This window comes from Gavialis gangeticus, unplaced genomic scaffold (genome assembly GCF_001723915.1).
Source record: "Gavialis gangeticus isolate Ggan-Ray unplaced genomic scaffold, GavGan_comp1, whole genome shotgun sequence".
Lineage (NCBI taxonomy): Eukaryota > Metazoa > Chordata > Crocodylia > Gavialidae > Gavialis > Gavialis gangeticus.
The window spans coordinates 44,169,916-44,193,056 of record NW_017729034.1 but is presented as its reverse complement, the minus strand read 5'-3'; the positions used below and the strand labels follow the sequence as shown (position 1 = coordinate 44,193,056).

Below are 23,141 nucleotides of genomic sequence, written 5' to 3'. Positions count from 1 at the left end.
TCATGTTAGAGTCTTGAACCAGCCCTGGAACTGCATATCATGTCATGTCATCAACGATCTGCATATCATGTTAGAGATCGTGGTAAACATTACCATATGACTGCTCAGAACACGTGCTAACTTTTAATATGGTATAGCAATACTTACTATGATCTATATAAAACACATGCTAAGTGTCCTGACTGACTGCAACATGGGCCTAAACTGCTGCATACATCAAGCAGGGGGAGCAGCATCTGCCCTTCTGCAGTGGCAAAAATACCAGTCTCTTCCACAAGAGCAGTGCCAGAGCTGCTATGGCCATTACAGATCCATTCTGTTCTAAACCATGACAACCTGCATGTATTAACTTTCTCCAAAACAAGAATGTGGTGCACAAACTTCTCCTGCTTCATCTTAGCCAAAAGGAGGCTGACTTTGGAAGGTTTGAACAAATTCTATTATCTGATTTTTCAGTTATAAAAAAAGCGTACATAAAAAATAAGGCGGCAAAGGAAAGGAAAAGAAAAAGCACAGTTCAGTCAGATTTCACAAAGAGCTCAGAACCCAAAGGCTCCCAATTAAAGCACATGCCTGCAACCACAAGCTGTATAAAAGTCCTCTGCTCTGAGCAAATGACACTAATAAGAGCTGCTGACTACTGGGCAGTTCTCCAAACCTGGCTGTTGTGTCCAGGAAAGCAGTTTTTTTTATTACAACCTGGCATCCGTTTTTCAGGTCCTGAGCACTTTTGAAAATCTGGGCAATTCATAGGTTCTGCTTAAAAAAATAACTGACTCTTAAATAGCTACAGTGTGATATGGTTTTAAATGCAGTCTGTGCTGAATTTGAAGGAATTTTTAATAGAATTATGGCAGCTCCCATATTGTTCATTAGCACTCTCAATATGTTATCTCCTCTCTCTCTATCTTAACACACATACACATTCACACACTCTCTATCTCCTCTGGTATTCAGATGCTGCCAGCAACCATTGATTGCATCAGGGTACGGAATGCACTACCATGAGAAATACAGTTAAACAAGTGGGCTCTTCTATCACATGCCAGGGTATCACATACCTTCAGAACTTTCAGGTACTTGCACTACATATATTTTGATCGCCTTCAGTAGGCCAATTCACATTTTAGGATCCAGAACTAGAAATTTCCTTTTAAGTTGCAGTTCTGCTCCCATTTAAAGCAATGACTGAACTCTCAACTTTCAATGGGTACATCTACATGAGACATTTGACCCCAGTGCTCTTCCTGCCATGGCAGGGGGTCGGACTAGATGATCTGCTCAGGTCCCTTCCGACCCTAGAAACTATGAAACTATGTACTGAGTAGCTGACTAATTACTTATGCAGTAAATGTTACACATGCCCCACAGAATAACAAAAACTCTGTAGCAGTGCAGGTGTAAACACTGCCCTAGCTGGCTGGGCCACAAGAGTGCTTCAGTGCAGGGGCTGCCTGCCAGCTAGCCCCTCACTGAAGCACCCTTGTGCCCCAGCCAGCCCCTCTGCAGCATGCGGAATTGCAGGAGAGCAGCCCTGGGCTGGCAGGCTGACCCCCAGGGACATCTGACAGCTGGGGTTAGCTGTCCCAGTTCAACGTGCTGTGCTCCTAGGTGTGTGTGCTGATGCAGCACCTGGGAGCAATAACCTCCAGAGCAATAAGTGCCAGAGTTTATTCAAGCACACTAATAGTATGTATAGACACACCAATGAGTGCAAAACTGGGCCTTAAGAAATCAACCCAGAGGGAGTAATTAAAAAACCCACTGATTTTTTTTTCATCAATTGTTGTTCAATATCATTTCTGCAATGTGTGGAAACTGAATTTGGACTCTTACCAACCTTTTAGCATTAGTGTCAATGACAATTGGCAGGTAGTCCATGACAGCTATGTACACAAACTGCTGGGCATCATCTATCACATTGTAGATAGCATCAATATCAAAGACTCTGTCTTTGGGGCAAAATTGCTTGGGAGAATTCTGTGAAGATAAAAGAACAAATGTTACATTTCAAAGTTGCTTTTTTTTAAAAAAAAATCATGTTGCAACAAAACTTTTAAGCAGTATTACTTTCGCAGAGAGAATCCACCACTGTTATGTTAAATTATTCAGCTGGGATTTCCAGAGGCATAAAGAGGAGTTACTTGCTTAACTCCCCTTCAAAGGTCTTCTTCCAGTGTAATGTTCACAGTGTTCAACCCTGAAAAGCATTTTTGCAAACAAAGTAGCTCTACCTGAGAGGAAGCTCATACATGATATATCAAAGGACGTTGCTCTAAAGGGTATATTAGAAAGAGGTAGAATTATCTGATCATTTATTACACTCTCCAGGCACATCACTTTCAAATAAATAATTAGTCTTTATTAATCTTACCCTATTTAAAATAGCACGCAATGTAGCTATTTGCTAAGAAAATCACTGTTGTTCAAAGTCACTGCTGCTGTGTAAGAGTCTGAGATTTTGGAACTGGCTAGGCAAGTGGTGAGTCAAGTTTTCTAGTTTTTTGCTTAACTATACATTGTGTTGCCTCAGCTTAGAACCACCTCCTCCTATTCTTATTGACTCTAGAGAAATTTCACTAGAACTTTAACAACTTCCATGCCTCCATCAAACTAACCCTGGAACACTCCATCCAGCAGAGTCATTTCCTAGACCCTAGGCACTACAGTGAAGAATTTGCAATGGCCATGTTGCCACCACACTGTATTGGACACCAACCAATTGCCTCAGCTACCTTCACGCTACCAGTTTTCACCTTAAAGGCACTACTAGATCCACTGTCTACAGCCAAGATCTATGTTACAACAGTATGTGCTCTGATCCCACTGACCAGGATGAGCACCTTAAGGATTTGGAGTAAGGATTCCTACACTTACAATACAATCCCCAAAGTGTAGCCAAATCAACAAAGCTAGACTTGGACCTTGCTCCAACCTGCTACAATACCAATCCCAGGAAAAGGACAACAGAATTCCTCTGGTTGTTATCTATTCCCCCACCTGGAATACCTTAGACACATTATTATAGACCTCCAATCCAGGATGACCATTTCAAGGTAGTCATGGCAGACAAACCAGTCCTAACTTACAGACAGCTCCTCCTGCCCAACCTCGAATGACATCTCTCAGACAGCAGGCTAACTCCCATCCTTTCCAAGTACCAAGCCTTGCAATGGACCCAAATGCCTGCTGTTCCCCCAGCATCAATACAGACCACATTATCACTGGACTGGAAAACAAGGAGTACAACATCCAAGGTTCATTCACCTGCAACTCAAACAATGTCATATATAACATCACTTGCTTATGATATCAGTCTGCACTGGACAGACAAGGTGGTCTCTATATGTAAGAATGAATGAACACTGATCTGACATCAGCTGCAGAAAGAGATAAAGGCTTGTGTCAGAATACTTTCATGTCCCTGGACACTCTGGAACTGATCTCAGGACTGCTGTTTTCAGACAGCAAAATTGTAAATATCAGTTTAAATGGGAAATTGTGGAACAAGAAATCCACAACCTGGATTATGTTAAATATGGTTTAAACACAGACTATGTATTTTAATCCTAATACCTACACTGGCATTTATGACTCTTTTGTTCCTTGTCTTTGTATGCTGCTCCCAACACTGTTTCTTCTCCCCGCCCACCCCCGCCACTATCCTCCCCTCTCCCCTTCTTCCCATCTTTCTTCCTCTTTTCCCACCTTTTGTTTTCAAATCATTCAGTCTATTTCATACTGTTTATGCCTTCCTTTTGCAGCATTTGATGAAGAGAACTCAAGTTCACAAAAGCTTGTGTGCTCTCTCTCTCTCACTAATTTAGTTAGTTTAGAAGGTGCATATCTACCCTGCCTTATATCCTGTCTGACATCTAAATTTCTCTTCTTCATTATTTCTCCAGATTCTACTTATCACAACCATATCTGGTTTTTGATTGGGGTCCCCATGTGTTACTGTATTACAAATCAATATGTATAAACCTTTCAAATAATTTTAGGATAATGAAAACATTGGTAAGTTAATGTATAGAGCACCTATAAGAATCAAACCCTGAATTTTTTTTTTCTTTTTTTAAAAAAGGAACTGGATTGTCTTATGTTTCTATCAGCCAGTCAGAAACATAATGTTCAGTTGCTTAGCAACCTCATCATAATGATTCCTCATTAGAGAATCATTGATTTATTGCAATGTTTGGATCACATAGAGGAAGAACTATTCTAAGAGAAGTGTATTTTAAAGATAACGTATTTGAATTTGGAAAACAAAGTAGAAAAATAACAAAACCTTCCTTAAGTTGACACATTTCTGTTACCCAAATCTGTTTTTCTCAGGGCACATTATATACAATTTAATTTTATCCTTATAGGACACTTTTTAAAAATTTTCATGGGTAAGTTAGTAATAATTAACAGCAACAGACAAAACTGTTACAGAATACAGCATTCTTGCATTCTCTCTGATGATCTAGAGATTTTCTGAGCTCAGAAAAAGTTCACGCTCTTACACACAAATTACTTTTGATGGCAGAGGTGCAGTTTCTATTCTTATGTTCATACTACTAGTCCTATTAGACTAAGATTCATGTATGCGTATATGATTTGTCAACTGGGATTATGGATAACTAATTGTGATCATGAAAGAGCCAATGACACTTCTTTCAAATTTAGATGTGAGAGATCCTCAACCTGGCCAAATACCAATTTGGACAACTAGCTTCCACTTGCCTAAATAATTCATGCAGCTTCAATTGCCTAGAGCATTTTTCTCCATTGCCCTTCTTAGACTTTTGTTTCATGCTTTTGTATGCTGGTAAACTACTGGCAAGCTCTGCAGCATCACAGGGATGGGAGAGAAACAAGATATTGAAAATACTGCTTTCAAAGTGATTCAACTTGCAACAACTGTCCTGGATTTACCCTAACTGCCAAGCCCTTCAGCATGTATGTGAAGCCACTCAAAAAGATCATTTCAGAACCAAGGACAGCTCATCGATGACATACAGTTAGATGTTTCTTGCTTTACAGTCCCCTATAATTTCAATTTCTGCCCCACGGAAATGTTTCTAGATATGGCAGATGGATGTGCTGCAGATAACAAAATTCAGGGGGTCAGCAATGGGGTCTCTGTGAGGGCAGTTTAGCTAGATTCTATTTCATCTTCAGTGCCACTTAGGTATCCATGTAAAGTGCAGTTTTGGGCACCCAATGGGATTTCAGATTCTACACCCACCCAATGGCTTTTAGGCACCCTGCACTTAATATCAGTTAGATGAAAAGGATAAAAGGTGGTAGGACAGTTTCTGCCCCACTGGAGTTTGAGATAGAAGACAGTGCCCCTTCCTTCCACCACAGACAGTCCCTTTAGCTATCTTGCCTCCTAGTCACCCAACCTATCATCTTGTCTTGGGTGACTGGTGGTCTAGCTCCCTGAGGAGGGCTGGAGAGCCTGCTGGGGAATGCCTTAGCCCAGGGGGATAGGGGCAACCTACAGCATGTGTGCCACAAGTGGTGTGGGCAGCCTGTGTGTGAGAGACACATGGCAGATCAGTGTGGGGAGAGGAAGTAGAAGCAGAGCAGCAGATCAAGCAGGGGAAAGGAGATCAGAGTGGCACTTAGGGAGGGCATGGGGATCATGCACTTAGGGGGCTCTTGTGGCATACCTGCCAAAAAGGTAGGCCCCCCACTGTCTTATACCATGGTCTGGTAGTTACAGCACTTTTCTGGGAAGTAAGAGGTGCAGGTCCCCTTTAGGTTCTGGGTCTCCCATTTCCTAAGTGTCCTAAGCACTAGCATAGTAAGAGAAAAGGTAGGAAGGCCTTCTTCATCCTCTTCTGAGTACATTTAGGAAATCTACTGTCAGTTTAATTCAAGCCCATGCTATTTTCTAAATATGGTAGAAAAGATGCACCTTTCCCATTTACTCAGAGTGCACCATTATCTACCATACTGTAGTCTTGTAGCAGAAATATAGTATTTTGCTGTAAGCACAGGCTCAGAATCTCTAGCCAAATTATGCTGCAGCATTATGGAGGGACTTGCAAATTTGATATCTGTGACCACCAGCAGGAATGATGGTGTTCTCTACTTTTTTGTCAAGGTGGGAGTGAAGACCTCTCTCTTCCAGCTTCATAAAATGAGGCAGGTTCTGAGGAAGCTGCTGCAGGACGTATGGCTTAGCAGAGGGTTATTGTGTTATGCAATCTGGTCTTATGAAGGTCCCATCATTTCCTTCAAAGAAGTGCATTCAGAAAACTTCTCTTTTACTTGCAGCTTCTACAGCACGGTGCCCCAGATTTGCACATTTGTTTTGAATGGGATTTCTGCATTCTGCACATTAGCTGCCTATGAAGTGTCAGACCAGACATTACTGATCTTGAAAGCTCTTTGTAAGCCCTGACAGTACTTGAGGATGCTTCTCCAGAAGCATCTCCCTGATGCCTGTATGTGATCACGTCAGCTACCTTTTAGGGATGATGCAAAGGCATGTTGTGTGTCCCTTGAGGTGTAATTGGCCAGTTGTGTGCCCTGGACAGTGATGACACAGGGTGGAGAAGCAGCAGCCAGAGGGTTACTGCTCTGGGAAAGAGTCCTCCTTTTTTTTTTTTTGGCTGCTAATATGTACAATGAATGGCCATTTAAAATGATTTTTGGTGGCAAAAAAAGGAAGTGACATCCTTCTCTGCTGCAGCAAACCTCCAGCTTCCAGCAGCTCCCATTGCCAGAGCTACAACCATAGCTACTGCAAGGAAGGTGTGGGGGTGGGGGGGGCCGGGGCGGTGGGCAGGCAGGAGGCTGAAACACCCCACTAGTTAGTGCCCTTCCAGGTAGTTGCCAGGGCTCATGCCCTGCTCACCCACCCATCATTGTGCTACTGAGTATAGTAGCAATTATACCTGTGTGAGTGCTGGATTCTCAGATTCAGCTCACGTCAACTCTTCCCACCTAAAAAAGGGGTGGGGGAGTATTTTCAGAGGTCTTTATTTATTTTCTTCTTCCATTATTACTGGTAAGCTTCAGTCAGGTTTAGTTGTTTGAATTTTAGAGGTTGTTAAATATAATATTGTTGTAATTTAAAAATAAAGAGAAAAGTTGTAATGGTTATACAACACTTTGATGGTCTCTGGAGGACAAGAACTGCTACAGTAACAAGCTATTATAATTAGCCACAGAAATCAAATTGATAAAATGCTAGGCTCCAAGTTTGGTAAAAATGTGAATGGGATTTGGACTATGTATAATTAAAATATCAGATAAACAATAAGTCCATTTGGCCATAGATTCTTTGTTTTGCAACAAATGAATTATTTGTATGATGCATTAGCCACAGGAGGGCTCCCCTGTTTCTCCCTGATTGCAAAGGAAACATATTGTGAATTATAGATCAGGGAAGAAGCACAAAACAAAGCTTTTCAAAACTACAATATTCCTGGCATCTTCTGTAGAAAAGATGTTATGAAAATGAAAATGAATGTGATTTTTCTCCATAGTGGTAAAACAAAATGAAAAGATTACATGACTTTCTCCACCTTTTAGATAAAGATTTTAATCACAAACAGTAAACTTGTTAAAATAATTATTTGCTGCTGAAAGATAGACTGATTAGATTTATCAGCAATGCTGGAGTCCCCTTCAAATTCTGTCTAGTAGCTGGAAACAATGGTATTCTTCCTCTGTAGATCAGTTCAAATCCCTCACATGATTCTCAATTTTATCAGCTTCTCTTGACTAATTAAAAATAGAAGTTAGGGTGGCACCTTATAGACTAACTCATTCAGAGAGGCATGAGCTTTCACGGCTACAGCCTACTTTGTCAAATGCTGTGAATTGACTTATTAAAAATAGTGATAGTCAGTCAGGCACCAATTCAGCTTAATTACATGCTTCATTTAAATCGTATGCTTAGGTCACAGTGATTTCAAGTGGGTTTGAGCACCAGTGCCTTTCTGAGTAGGGATGCTTTCAGGGCCATAAAAAGGAAAATCACAGAGGTTATACATAGAGGAATAAGATAATATTGAGTACAAGAGAGAATAGTAACCAAGAGTTCTCTCTCACTACTCAGCTGCTGTCAGGAGAAAACAACATTATTGTACTTGTACAAAATTATTGTACCAAACATGACAAACTCAGGTAAACAGTGAAGATATTGTTATAATAGGATGATCAACAGACTTCAAAGTCCTAACTTCAAAGTGATATATAATACCCCAACTCCCACGTGGAACAGATATTTTCTTAAGAACTCACCGACACAAAGGCCTCTGCTTTTGTCTCATTCAGCTGCAGGGTTAATTTGTTTTCAGTATCATACACCCCATACAGTCTCTTAGACCAGTTCGAAGGTATTTTACTCTTGTGTTTTAAAGAGCTATATAATGCAAAGATCCTTTGTAAATCTAGAACCAGGCAGCTGCAATTGTATACGATGACACCAAGTTCTTTCATCTGTGAAATTAAAGTTCATACCATTAGCAATATATTGGTTGTCAAATGTATCTGTAGACATATACAACAGCACAGAAAAACATACTTTGGAATATATCTTAGGTATATCCTTCACTTGTAGAAAAATATGCATCACGCTAAGACAAGACCAGTGGAGACTGTCAACAATATTATATTAAATAATGTTATTAAAATAATGTTTTGTTTCAGGCACAAATATGACGAGGGTATATAAGTTCAACATATTACTTTGCATTTGGGCACCCTAATGAAATAAATGCACTCCTGAAGAATTACTAATGAACAACATTTATTTGTCACAGAATTCTGTCCACAACATTTATTCTGTAGGTGCTGCCTTAGAACTGCTGCTCTTGGTATTTTTGCTTGTTTACAATAATAACATCCAGTCTCTGCTGGGTAGCATGATAGCGTGCTGTGCTATCAACTTCAGTTCCAGTTTCAGAAGCAATTTGTGTTTTGCAAGCATTGGGAAAGCTGAAAGAATCAGATTCGCATTAAAGGAAAGTAAGTTATTTCTCCACTAAAGAAAGGATATGAGGGTCAGGCTTTGCCCATGGTGGGTGCAGTGAAAAGCTGCACATTTATCTCTGTCAGTAGTTGAATTGGCTGTGGTCTTGGAAAACAGCAAGCTCCGGCAACTGGGACACTGGATTAAGAGATGGCAAAAAACTGAGTTCTATTCCCTACTCTCCTGCTGCCTTGGCATGTGATCTTAACTGGGGCATTTCACTTCTTTGTGCCTCAAATTCTCATCTGTACAATGGGGATGAAGAGACTTGCTCTTTCCTTGACAAGCATTCTGAGATCTACATGTAGTAAGGATTACATGGGCAAAATACTACTATTACTAGTTCCCATTCTATATATTCAGACTATAAAAGATACCATAGTAAAAAGAAATATTACAGAAATATTACAGAAATGTCATATTCTTTTATTGGCACACAGTCTAGCTTCTGCATTACCAGAAGGCAACACTCCCAGTTATCTTAATTTTCCTTTGGCACAGATTTCAAAATACACTTTTCTAACACTTAGCAAACTTTGATATAATTTCATCTAAGTATATCACATGCCTTCTGTTGTCTAATGATAACAGCACACATTATCTCTCCCCTCATTTCTTTTATGATGGTCCAGGAAAGCATTGCTGTGTGTCTTAAATCTTGTCAACCTCCTAGCATCTGCATTCCACACCACTTTAAACATCTCCAAAAATAAAGCATTCATATATCTAATGGAAAATGGTATCTATTTACTCCAGATTAATGTTGGAGGGTGATTGTTACTTTCCCAGAATCACAGAGTAGAGAAAAACAGAGGAGCTAGTATGACAGGGTAAATAAAGAAGACATGCCAGCTGACCAGCGTGTTCCTCCTTTCCCTGTATGCCATAAAAGCCCTAAATGGAAGAAGAAACTTTACAGCTAAGGACTTCTTATTTCTTTGAATAATAAAATTAAAGAAAAAAGGGGTTGGAAGGGACCTCAAGAGGTCACCTAGTGCAGGCCCCTGTTCCAGGCAGGATCATTCCTATCTAAACCTCCCTAGAGAAGTGTTTGTTTAATCTGTTCTTAAAAACTTTGGGAACAACCCTCATGCACAACCACCAGGCATCATGACTGAAATATCAAAAACACCCTTTATCTTGCCACAGGGTGACAGAGACACAGTCAGTGTCCTGCTATTGTAAGGATAGGAAGCAGTTTGCCAAAATACACTCAAGTGTTCCAGGATTCCCAGCCCATGTGCTGGAAAAGTCACATACTAGGGTACCACCAAACCTGTATGGTGTCATTCCAAAAATAATTTATTAGTCATTTCACTCACAGAAATATGACTAATAATTATATTGCCTAAATTGCAAGACTCAGGCAGCTTTTAACTTAAGTAAATGCAAAATACGAAGATATATTTCATAATTCCTCTGTAGACCTGCACAAAGCTGACTTTAGCAGTTTAGCTTGTTTACTAAACTGCAGCTGAATTTTGCAGGTAAGTGAGTAGTAACTTTGTTTCAGGATCAAGGGAGAAACCATTCTAAAGTTTCAATTATTCAACATATGCTTTTCATATAGTCCTTGGTATAACAAAGATATCCTTGTTGATGCACCTTTGAGTTTAAGGTTTCTTTTGCATTCTGTTCATCTTCAAATATTTCAAAAATATTGAAAGAGCTTTTAAATGTACTATAATTATTCCTGGCAATATATAGGAAACTTATGGGTGCTAACCCAGTGCATTCACCTTTAGGGACCTCCTCACACCAGCACCCCCCATCCTCTCCTTCTTTGAATTCTGGCCTGCCACATCTTGATGTAATAACCAAACAGGAAAGGCTGCCCAGAGGGTGAGGTGAGCTTTGGAGAAGTGCCACCTGCACCCCTCCATCAGAGGCTCCATTCCCAGTGGCTTCCAAGCCCAAACTGCCTTTCCTGGCCTGAGGCTTGTGCTTATACAGGGCATTCTGGGTCACTTGACCCTCCACTTCTGCTGCACTCAACAAATGCAAAACCTTAGAGGGGAGGCACGGAATAAGGAGCTTTTGACCTAGAACCCTACTTTCAGGGGTCAGGAGTAAAGACCAGAGCCTTCTCCATATAGGAGCTGGACAGATGTGTGATTCCAGACCCACTGTCCATCTGAGAGAGCTGCAAGGTGGGAGGAAGCTGCTGAGCTGGGGTAGGAAGAGGCTGAGGGCTGGGAGGCATTGTCACAGTGGGCACCATGGACTTCTGGCTCTCCCTTATGGGACCTCCAGCCCCAGGGTACAGTCTTATCCTTCAAGGATCTGGGCTTCGTGGCCCTCACCCATGCCTGAGGCTCATGTCATGCAGCTGACCCAAGCCTGAGGGCAGCCTATCCCCGCCAAGGCTGCACAGCATGACCCAAGTCAGGGGGCAGGGCGGGGTGGAGAGGGGCATGAGGACCTGAAGAGCTCACCCACCTGGGCTCTTCAGCTGGTAGGTAGATGAGCCAGGACCAGCAGACTCTGGTACCAGATGGTATCCCAGAGAAAGCCTAGCTCAGCCTGCTGATGAGTTGTGCTCTCTCCTCCCATTCTGATCACTCCTGTGCCCCTTGGGGACTGGTCTAGAATCACCTTGGGGGCCTGCACATACAGGATGACTGCCTGTGGTTGGGGGTGTGTAGTTGGGCTGGAAAGGGGGGTGGTGTCCCTGATGGCCCTGCCATCAACTTTCAGGCAGCCCAGTCCCACCCCTTTTGCCCACTGCTGCTCCCTGGAGTGGGCTCTGCAAGATACCTTTCTGCCTCATTGGACTATGGGTCAGGGGCTCCCATGTGCCACATCTCTTGTCCTGGTGCCCCCTCACTCCCTAGTATCTCCCAGTCAGGGTGAAGTGGGGAGCATTCCCCCAAAGTGGGCATCCAGGGGTTCCTCCTGTGGGGCCCCCATTCCTGTCACCCCAGGGAAGAGTCCCTGGAGCAGGAATCACCATGCTGTGAGGGGCTGGGTGGCAGCCTGTCCCATTCTCCTGCCCAGGAGGGCTACAGGCTCTCCACTGGAGACAGTACCAGTCATGGATGTCTTAGGTGGATGCCAAATGGTCCAAGACCCTGTGCATAAACTCCCTATCTTGGTGCTGTGACTCTCAGTTCTGCAGCAGAATGGGTTGTCTCCTCCCAACAGTTGGTGGCCATCTAGAGTCCCTGTTCATGGACCTTGACAGTCCATTCCTGCCTATTCTTGCACCTCAACAGACTTGGTGTCAGCATCCCCCAGCCCATCCTTTCCCCCCTCCTCTACATCTTGAGTCATTTCTCATACCAGTTCCATAACTCCAGGCACTAGGAGTCTGCAGTGTGTGTCCTGAGCTCAGAAGCTGCAACCAGAGCTTGTAACATCTCCTTATTTCACCAGTGCTTCCTACACACTCTCATGCAGGTGGTTTGGCTCCCCTGCCTTGAGCCACCATCTCAGCCACCATGAGCTGGCCTCCCTCACACAGATGCAGGCTCTGCAGATAGGTGAGACATAGACCCTTTGTGTGAGGTTGAAACTTTTAGTGAAAAAAATTTAGTATAAAGAGTTTGAACCCTCTCATCACTTGCCTGGGCACTCATCCAGACAAACCAAGGGAGCTATGGTGAGTCCTCTGTTTGGACACTTCCCCCGCCCAGGGCCAGGAGCCATGCAGCTACTCTACACCCAGCATAGCAAAGACCATGGGTTCTGGCTTTGCTGCAGGTGGGAAGCACATGCTGTGGGGCAGAAATGGATTGCTGGGGAGGTAGGACCAGAGTCCTTCTATAGGCACTGCAGTGGGCAATTGCTCTGCTCCCATAGAAGGTCCAGGAGCCTGGTTCTCAAGGGGGCTTGGACCATCCCTGGCAAGGCAGAGACTGATCACTTTGGGGAATGCTGGTGGGGCTCTTATAGCACTCCCTTCCCCCATCCTACCTTAACAGGAGAGACATTTCTGTGCTGGGTCCCTGTGGGAAAAGCGTCTAAGTCCCGACACTCCCAGGGCAAGGACCTGGCTGGAACAGTGAGGTTCTTACCTCACCCCACTCCCCTGGTGTTATCTTTCAGGAGAGACATTTTGGTCCCATGTCCCTGACAACCTGGTTCTATGCTCCCAAGAGTCCCCTGGTAAGAGTCAGCTGGGCCCGAAAGATTTTTTTCCAGTGTTTCTGTGGGAGCCCCAGCCAATATGCCATGCTTCTGCTGCTGGACATGGTCCCCTGGGAACATCTCAACAGCTGGAAAGGGGTCATCTGCTGTGCCAGAGGACTGGGAAACCCTGGAGTTGGCATTCCACATGGGAATCCACCTCAAGTTGTATCTATACCTCCACTATGATGATGTGACATCTCAGGAAGAGTTTGCAATTGCTACCACTACTGATGTGCTGGTCAGCCCATGACCTGACCCACGGAGAATTTCCCTGGACCCCTGCTGTCTGAAAGAGTCCCGCCATGAACTGCCCTTGGCTTTCCAGCACCAATCTTCTACTCAGAATACTCTGGGAGCGGGGGTGGGAGGGGTTGCTTTGCTTTCAGCAGTAGGGGCAGGGGGTCAGGATAGAGCTGTGATTACAGGAAGGGGATCCCTGAGGGGTTGGAACAGTGACTGCCTGTGCCGTGATATTTGGAATCAGCTGATGCCCAATGGATTTTACCTGTGGATGGGATGAAAGGCAAGGGAAAAGTGTCGGTTTGCCACTTGCCAGCCTCTCCAAGTGCATAACCTGGAAGTCCCCCTGGCAGTGACAGTGGAGCATCTGAGATAACAAATCCCATATGGGATTCCTATTAACACATCTGTACCTTTCTTGAAATGCTGAAATCAAAGTGGCAGGTTGTCTGGCCCTGGGGCTCCCTGAGGGGGGTGGATGCTGGACTTCTGCAGTGCTATGCCCATATGCAGATGCCTGGGAAGATGTGCAGGTACCAGGGCTGAGCTCAAGCAGGGCTGCATCAGGTCTGTGTGGTGTTTCATAATGGGGTCTGAGGGGAATGGCCTGCAGATGGCCAGGAGCTGGGGCTGGTGCAGGGGCACAGGACCTTCCCCCCACCTCGGCCAGGCTGCACCTCTCAACTGGCAGGATGGGGCATGCATGGCTGGGGACAGAAGCTGTCACCACCTTGAGTCAGTGACAGTCTAGGGGTAGGGTTAGCCCAGTGCTCGGGTAGAGCAAATGAGTGCTGGCCAAGGCAAGAGAACAGTCCGGTGTAAAGCTGCCTAGGATGCTGATGGAATGAGGCCTAACATGAGTCACATTCTGGTATAGATGTTCAATAGGGTTCTCAAACCTAAAGTACTTTAGCCTGATACCACATCTATCCAGGGTTATTTTACATCAAGATCCACTATTTTTAAAATGCTCTACATGGGACGAACTTCTGTTCAGTTATGGCTGTAGAGTACTTTCTGAGCGCTTATCACGTAATAAGTGTAACGTCTGGCCATAGAGATCTGCTAAGCACTCATCAGTCCTGCCAGTTTTGATCAGTTTCAGGAATGGAGCTAAACTATTTCAGAAGTGCATGATTCCTCTCGACATTATTTAAAAAATTAGAATTACTATCTAACTCTAGTTTGTTTCAAGTATTTGTTGAAAAAGACAATATGAGAAATATATGCTTCTATGCAAATAAGCACTCAGCCTGCTCCTTTCTTCTGAGAAATCTTTAATTAGTTTTTGAAGCAGAGTCCTTTTCTATGACAGAAGCATCTTCCTTTACATTGTGTCTATTTTTAGTGCTGTACTCTGAGGTAAGGAGAAGCTGATCTTTTCCCAATTAATTACAAAACCCATGATCCCGAAGGCATTTTGGAGGATGGGCAACGGGGATGTCATACCAATGACAGATTAAGCATGAAAAAGTATCTCATCCAGATAAGGATAGATACACTCCTGGTATAATTTGAGGGCTGCTATTATTGCAGTCATGAATTTTTAAAAATAGTCTCAAAGGAGAAATAAAAAGGGATTTATATTGAAAGAATCAAAATCTGAAGATTGCTCTGTGACTTGCAGTGACTGGAAAAGGCAGCGAAGTATCATTTTAAAGATCTGTCATGGCAAAACCCCTGAGGGTGAGACTGAGAGAACAGAGGAGCATCTTTTCATCCTAAATTTTGGAATTATTTATGCACTAATGAAAGACCTGCTAAAGAAAAGACATATTTTCTGAATTAATGAATACAGCTCTGAAGGAAGAATAGTTTCTGAAGTGAAAATTAAAGTCACCCTTCTAGGTGTCTCTGAATACAGGCATAATAGTCACATCTGAAGGTTAATGTAGAACAAGTAACATTTGGAGGAAGGCAGATGAGGTTTTCTGGATACAGACGATGTTGTGACTTGAATTTTCCTCTGTGTGGAAACATGTCAGTACCAGTACTCAGTTCAAAGTCCTCCCTGCTCCCATCCCTCCCAAAACCCATCAGTGTCTGGTTTTTTACTTCTTCCCTCTTTCGTTGCCATTTACATCTGTGCAAAACCTACATAAAAGCCTATCACATCAGAACCTATTTCACACCAGTGGTTGCTTTTTACACCCACTTTAAACAGAATGTGACTGCAAGACACAAGAAAGTGGAGAATCAATCCCAGTTTACAAAAGTAAACATCAAAACTGTAGAGATGAGTTGAATTTAAAAAAAAAAGAAGATAAATTATACAAGAAAAGAGTGAGTGACTTGAATAGGAACAAAATTCCATGCTAGATTCAAGCATCCTGTCTTAGGTATCCCTTCCTGGAAATGATTCTACTTTTCACAAATAAACTTCTAAATCTTCTTACTTCTTGCCTTGCACAATGTTATGCTTCACCTTAGAAGTGAGAGGAAATGAAAGGAAAATAGTTCCAACAGTAAATGAAAGTTACATATTTCTCAGTGATAAGCCCTACCAATTAAGAGGTAACACTAATAACATTTTCCAAATAAACTTGGACTCCGGGTTAGATACTGTTGAATGTACTATGCCTGAAACCCACCTCTATGCATGTAGGTAAAGAATGATTGGATCTAATGCACATGCAGCTACACATGCAAATTAAAGCTGTATAGCAACCAGCTAGCTATACAGTTAGTATAGATTTTTGAGGTCTAACTTTGTAGCTGGCTGGAGTTCTTTATTGTGTGATGAGGACTTTGCACATGTCGCTGGTTTTAAGGTAACTGTACAATTAACTAGTTAATTGTGTGATACTTGTAATGTGTAGAGGGGCCCTTAGCATAGCCCTTAATGAGCTCTGCTGTACCTGTCCTGCTTACTTCCTTATTGTCCAAGTTATGCCATTGGGTAACAGGTTGCTGCTTAATATATGGTCAGTTTGGCTCTTGGTTTGTAGAACTGAAGTGTTTGTAGATGCATGGGGAATTTCTCTCTGTACTTATTTCAATAAAAACTTTTTTAATTGTTCAAATTCATGTTTATGAGAAGAAATTAATGGCTTGATCCTGAAAGTGATGGATACTTCTTGCAAGGTGTTAAGTCCCATGAAGCTCAACTCTCTGGAGACTTGAAAGTACTAGACATCTTCCAGGATAAGACCCACAGCATCCACTAACTAAGAACTGAAGAAAACCATGGAACAAAACTCTCTACCAAATGCACATAACCTTATAGACTGTGGCCTCTTATAAAATTAACCTTTTAGATAAAGTACCATGTATGAATTTCACTATCGTCTATTTACAAAACCTTTGACTGTGTTTGGAAATATCTCCAACAGCAACTCAAACCTGCAATATTTTATAACAAATTTGCAAATGGATGTTTGAAGCAGGAGTGGAATTACAAAACAGTAGATTAATATAAAATAAAAATCATGCTACATGGACTGTAACAGAAGCTGTAATCACCATGATAAATCAATTACTAATGACCTGAGCTCCTGGGTGGCTGGGGAAAGAAGAAATTATTTAATAATAAAACTGTGTAAATACCTGTGGCAGAAACCTTTTAATCCATTAATAAAAGGTTATTCAATTAGAAAAACCTGGCTTCTTTTCTATCAATTATTAGCATTACTTGCCACAGACTCCGATTATGTCCTTATTTTGGCCTTTCAATGGTTTATGAGCCCTCTCAAATCACGTTTCATATAGGCTTTTATTAACTGAATCATTAAAAGAACTATTTGCTATGGTAATTTTCCAGGAAATTTTAAGTGGGGTTAAAGAGAATGGCTTCTTTGAAACCCAGAAACACTGCTGAACATGTAAAAAAAATCGTGTTCCTTTGTGCTCACACAGATACCAAGCTTACAGTGGTCTGCAACCATAACCTGCAAGAAAAGGTCATTTGTGTTAATGGGCATTCCAGTATCTAAAAATGTCACCAAAATCTGGATAAGAAGACAAAGTCTAGAAAGATAAATTTGCTTCCTTTTAAAATATGCTGTTTAATATGTAGCAGCTTTAGCTCTAACAGGATTAGGGAAGAGAGAGGTGCTTATCACAAATCCAACCTCCATAAGAGGGCTCATTCAAGCAGCCACACAGCTATCACCTTGATGTAAAATACAAGAAGGCATTGGGACTGTGAAGCAGCACACAGAGCAGCAGCCTGGACTTTCTTAGGTCTTGCCTCAGATACTAGCTTGCAGCACACCAAAGAGTTAATGCTAACCTGGATACTGAAACTCCTGTAAGCTTCCTGAGGTGTAAAAAAAACCACCCCAAACCCCAATTTCTTCTTAATTTGCTCTATGTTTGGGAGGGAATGCAGTCAGATGCTTGACACCTTTTTACATTAAAAATAATACAATTAAGCAAAAGTACAACCCCTCCCCCCTTATTTAACTATTTCTTATAGCTGTTGTTTTTTTTTACCAAGTCTCATTTTCATAAGTTCTCATCCTTTTCTTTCCCTTCTGCCCCACCATACAGTCCAACTGTTGTATTACAGTTGGCAAACAATAATCAGAAAAGACTGAGCACAAACAATGCACGTCTTCTCACTAAAACAAAGAAATGGACAAATGACTGAGTTGAAGTGCCCGGGAGTGAGGGAAGGGGGTGTTGTTTTTGCCCAAAAGCAGGAGAAAATAAAATGCATTAGCCCATGAGAGTTTCTACTTTGAAAATTAAGGAATGCAAAAATATTTTAATGAATAAGATTAAATGTTGTTAAAAAAATATTTGCTTTCATTTTCTTGCAGCAGGAAGAGGGTTGTACTAGATAACCTCTAGAGGTCCCTTCCAGCCCTACTTTTCTAGGATATTCTAAGATATTTTCAGGCTCCCACACTACAATTTCTCGTAGACTTTTTTTATGGAACATGCATTTTCCCCTGGTTGCTAAGATATCTCTTTCCACAGACAATTCTACCCAGATATGTATATACATTTAGCATAAGCAGATTATCAAGACTAAAAAGGCCCAGTATTGTAGCACCATCCAAGCTCTGAACTTTAATTGCAAAGGATGAATAAACAAACAAACAGAAATTTATATTAGTTCTGCAAGTATACCATATTTAAACATCACCATCAGAAAGATCATGTTCTTGGTTCTCCAGTGTCCTAGTCAATCTGGCAAATATTGACCAGAGAAGAATCTGTATATCATTTAGTAAACTCTGAGGTCCCTGTTTTAATCATCCAAATGAATGTATTTAACTGCACCGTATCATTAGAAAGATCATCCAAATGACCAAAGAATGTTTAGCTGATCTACATACCAATATTAAATATACATAAATGTATCACACAAATATAAAGGCTGCAAACTCAAGCACTAACAAGTTTGGAAACATCAGAAATAAAATTGCCTGCACAGTCTTCATTTCCCCTCTAATGCAAATATATGGATTAGAACACAGTTTTCTCACAGGCCTTTCATCAATGATGAGAATGAACCAGCTCTGGGTTTAAATCAGGTTTGGATACGGAAAGAAATGTTTGTTGGGCCTTGGCCTGATCTATTACAGAAGTTCAAAGGTTTATAGTGGATGCACCAGAAGATTTCAGAAAGAATGAAAGGACAGCCTCATGGTTAAGGCAGTTGAATGCTGCCTGAACGCTGGATTCTGTCACCACCACCGTCTCAGAGCCTAGGCAACTCACTCCAACTAAAATTTTCACAACTCGTAACTAACCCTGTGTTTTGAACATGTGAAAAAACATGTATGGCTAAAAAATGAGGTCCTGGACTTGGCAAACTTTACTTACAAATGTAGTGGATACTTTTGATCGTAACGTTTCTGTGCCTCCATTTGTTATGCATAAAATATAGATAACCCCACCCCTGCAACTTCCCACATTGTGAGCTAACAGAGTGACTGATGACAGCAGGAGATTGTTTTCCTCTGTGTAAACCAGCACCACGACAGGGTGAACACACTTTGTCAGTGGACTTCACCAAGCGTGACTGGTGCCTCCTGAGTTTGTGGGGGGGGGCACCAGATCACTGACCAGGGTGGGGGAAGGTCCCCCAGCAGCCCATCGCTAACTGGGGAGGGTCCCCCAGAGGCCCTTCTGGTGGCATTTCCAGTTTCATGACTAGCGCTTCCAGGGGGTGCATGGCCAATCCCAGGAAGATTTTGCACATGCACAAAATCTACTGGCTGCAGAACCACAACAGAAAAATTATTCCTTTCCCATTTTGGATGCTCTCTGGTACTACACTTCATTCTGAACTTACAGTCTGAATCTGATCCCACTGGTAAGGACACAAAACACTCAAGCCCATGTGCTGAAACAAGCTCTGAATACTCATAACTAAAATGGACTAGCATTTCTGGTACCCAAAGTACACTCCACTTACACTGAATTTGATTTAATATTAGTATAAAATGAGTATAAAATATGCTGTACACTCAGTAAAAGCAAGAGAATGTAGGGAACCTACAAGGAGACCCATACAAAAGGAGTCAATTATGTCATTGTGGCAAAGGAGCACTATATCCAGATTGATAACTACTGTCAACCAAGTATTGTTAAATTCTAACTCTAAGTACAGCAAATGGAGGTTGTCTAATGTGTACTTCCTGCAAAATGGAAGTGCTCCAAGACACTGATGTAATAATAAATGTCAATAATAAATGTCCTCAAAAAGCAAATCACCATATTCTGCGAAGTGCTGGGAACTGACAAGAAGAAAAGTACCTTTAGCAAAAGCATTATTCTGCTCTTCACACATACCCGAGGATACTGCAACACAGACACAAAGGGTGAGTAAGAATAGTAAAGAGGAAGGCTTTCCTTAAATGGCCAGTTTACAAAGAAGTATGGGATAGGAGTGGATGTATCCTTGATACTGAAATAAAACACTTCAGCAGTCACTACATTGGAGGCCTAGATCTTTACACTATTTTTAGTGTGCCCTAATAACATGAAAAATCCTCAATAAAAACAAGATACATTAATACTAATATTTAAAATCACTAATAAATAAAAACTACCATGTATTGAAAATATATGTGTAGGAAGAACATTAACCTGTATTTGTTTGCTGCTATTGATGATGAACAATAATGAACAGAAGCATGATGCATCACTATAGTCACGTCAGACCAGAGGGCAAAAATGAATCATTTAAGTTCCTTGCTATATACGTATCAACATAATTAATACCACTTAGCATAATCACAGCTCAATTTATCATTCACAAATGACACTTCAGTTTACATTCCCATTACTCCTTCCAAGAGGGAAGAAGTGTTACTTTAATTTTCTCTACAGGGAAAAAACAAACTTGCAACTGCAAGAAACAATTTCCCAAGATCATGTTTGATTTATTTCTTGTTTTACTGAAGGAAATCCAATTACCGTGAACTCTAATTTAATTTTGTTTCTATCTTCAAACTTGCATTTTGTGACTTACGTCAAAGAAAAGAGCTCGTCCTGCAGTCAGGAAAAGGAATGCAGTGTACTGGCCTTCACTTGATTGCTAGTAAACTCTATCACATTTCAAATTCCATTGTCACTTACGGGACAGTAAATGATTTGCTATGTCAGTGGATTTTTACAAAAGATAAAAGTAACATGCAATTCCTACAATTTCTGGAAAAAACACAGAATCTTCCCTCCCACTCACACATCCAGGCACTCTCCCTTTCTCTGTGTCCACATCTACAAAGAAGAATTATATTATGCTGGCCTGTCAGAACATGTCTCACATCTTTCTTGCCCAGTTGGAAGTCATAGCAGAAGTTTTTAATTTTTTGTCTCCTGACAAAAATAATGCCGTAGGGGCCAGTATTCCATACATTTCCTCCTGGACAACTTAAAAAGGAATGCGTGAGAAGTTTTCTTCAGAAGATATTAGAATAATGGGAATATTCATGTACAAAACCTATAATCAAAAAACACATTTTTCAGAGGCTGGATGTGAGGGGGGAGTTGCATTTACAGAATCTCTATATACTGGCATGCGATTGGCTACTTTGGTGCATTATTTATTATATCACTGCTACACACATGGTGCTATTTCTTTTTACATAACTGATTATAGATTAAGATTAAGACAGCAAAGTGTCAATTCTTCAAGGTACATTTTATAGTTAGAAGATCATGGAAAAAGGAAGTAAAGTTAATTTTCTCTTTTACTGTCATTATCTGGATTCTTTCACATCACAGTTTTTCTGAGAAACATCAGATGCTCCTTGTATACAAACAAAAGGAGTTTTTGCTTTGTTATAGTATTGCATATGCAAGGAAATGAATGTGTTGCACGTGAGAGGCTAATGAGAGTATATGGTGATATACATAGTTTTCACATAAATCCAATGCTGAACAAAACAAGAACAAATTTAACAGGATCTTAAAATGAAAAGCGTTGGTCAACTGTGAATATATCAGCTCCATCTATAATATTGGATGATACAGACCTCTAATTCTACAAGGGACAGGAAAGGAAAGAAAAATTACATGGAGCTTAGAAATACACAGGAATCTTTTATTCCCATTTGGCATTAAGAGATTTATTGCAAGTTTTTAAAAACAGGAAAATAAATCTCACTTCTCACAAGACGTCTGTTTTAATACCTTAATTTCAGACAGACAAAAATACTATCAAGAAAGATAGCATGTTAGAAAAGAGTGCTTCCTAAATTATCTCAGTGCACACTCTCTGAGCAATAGAAATTATATAACTAAATATAATGTATAAAATATATACATATACTCTCTACACTGGGGGGAGCAAAATACTGCCCACAGACTGGATCTGGCCCACTCAGCCCACAGGTGCTCACCAATTAATTGTACCCCACCCAGCCCATGTGCCTCACTCCCACACTTTTGCATAGAAAGGCCCGGCCCAGCCAGCACGCAGCTTCTGGGTGGGGATGGTACTGCCACTGTCGCAGGTGCCAGGGTGACCTGCTTGGCTTCCCCACCCTCTAGAAGCTCCTTCTTGTCTCCCTGCTGCAGCACTTGCTCCATGCAGCAGGTAGGAAAGCACTGGGGGTAAGAGGGAACTGCAGCAGGGGTGGGGGAGAGGAAGTTGCAGCTGGGCAGAAGCATAGAACAGGTGCTGGGGCTGGCAGGAGCATGGAGCCCATGCTCAGGGATGTGGCGGGACCACAGAGCTAAGATGGGCAAGGTGTGGGTATGAGGGAAGGTGGGGAGGGTATGGGGACCCCCATCCACTCCTCCCCATGGTGCACAGCTACCTGAGGCAGCTGCAGCAGGTGGGGGTCCTTGGGGTGCTCACAGCCTGCACAGGCTCCGCCACCACGTGGCACATGGCTGTGGCCACAGCTGCACATGGCAGGAAGGAGTGCATCCAGACCAGCCTCCTTCTATTGTACAGGGCTTCCCACAGCACACATGCAGCTCCTGGCTCTCACATGCCACCGGGAGAAGCCCCATTTAATGGAGCCTTCCCCACCATGTGAAGTTGCTGAGACTCTACTGGAAGTGGTGGGGAGCCCTGCCCCCTGCTTCCGTGGTGTAAGGGAGCAGGGTAGGTAGCCAGTTGCATCATGTGCAGTTTCCCTTGGTGGCACACTAGTGCCAAGGGTTGCATGAGCACAGCATGGAGCCCTACGCGATAGAGGCAGGCTGGCTTGGCTATGTTCCTTGCTGTCATGTGCAGCTCTGGCTGGAGCTGTGCGCTCCCAGGTGGTAGAACCTGTGCAGGCCATAAGCACCCCAAAGGCCCCTGTCTGCTGCTGCCACTGGCAGCAAGGGCTGCACACCATAGGGGGAGTATATGGGGGATCCCCAAAACCCCCCACCC

At 42.2% G+C, this 23,141-nt stretch overlaps 1 protein-coding gene across 5 annotated transcripts in view; it reads right to left on the bottom strand.

Annotated features, from left to right (window-relative positions):
* Positions 1–23,141, bottom strand: part of PLD5 (phospholipase D family member 5) — a 388,941-nt gene that overhangs the window by 29,936 nt on the left and 335,864 nt on the right. For all 5 annotated transcript variants that reach the window (XM_019527434.1, XM_019527435.1, XM_019527436.1 and 2 more), the window contains 2 exons: positions 8,251–8,448; positions 1,841–1,980 (listed from right to left, as the gene is read on the bottom strand). In XM_019527434.1, coding sequence (XP_019382979.1) covers positions 1,841–1,980; positions 8,251–8,448 — 338 coding nt within the window. The remainder of the gene's footprint in view (positions 1–1,840; positions 1,981–8,250; positions 8,449–23,141) is intronic.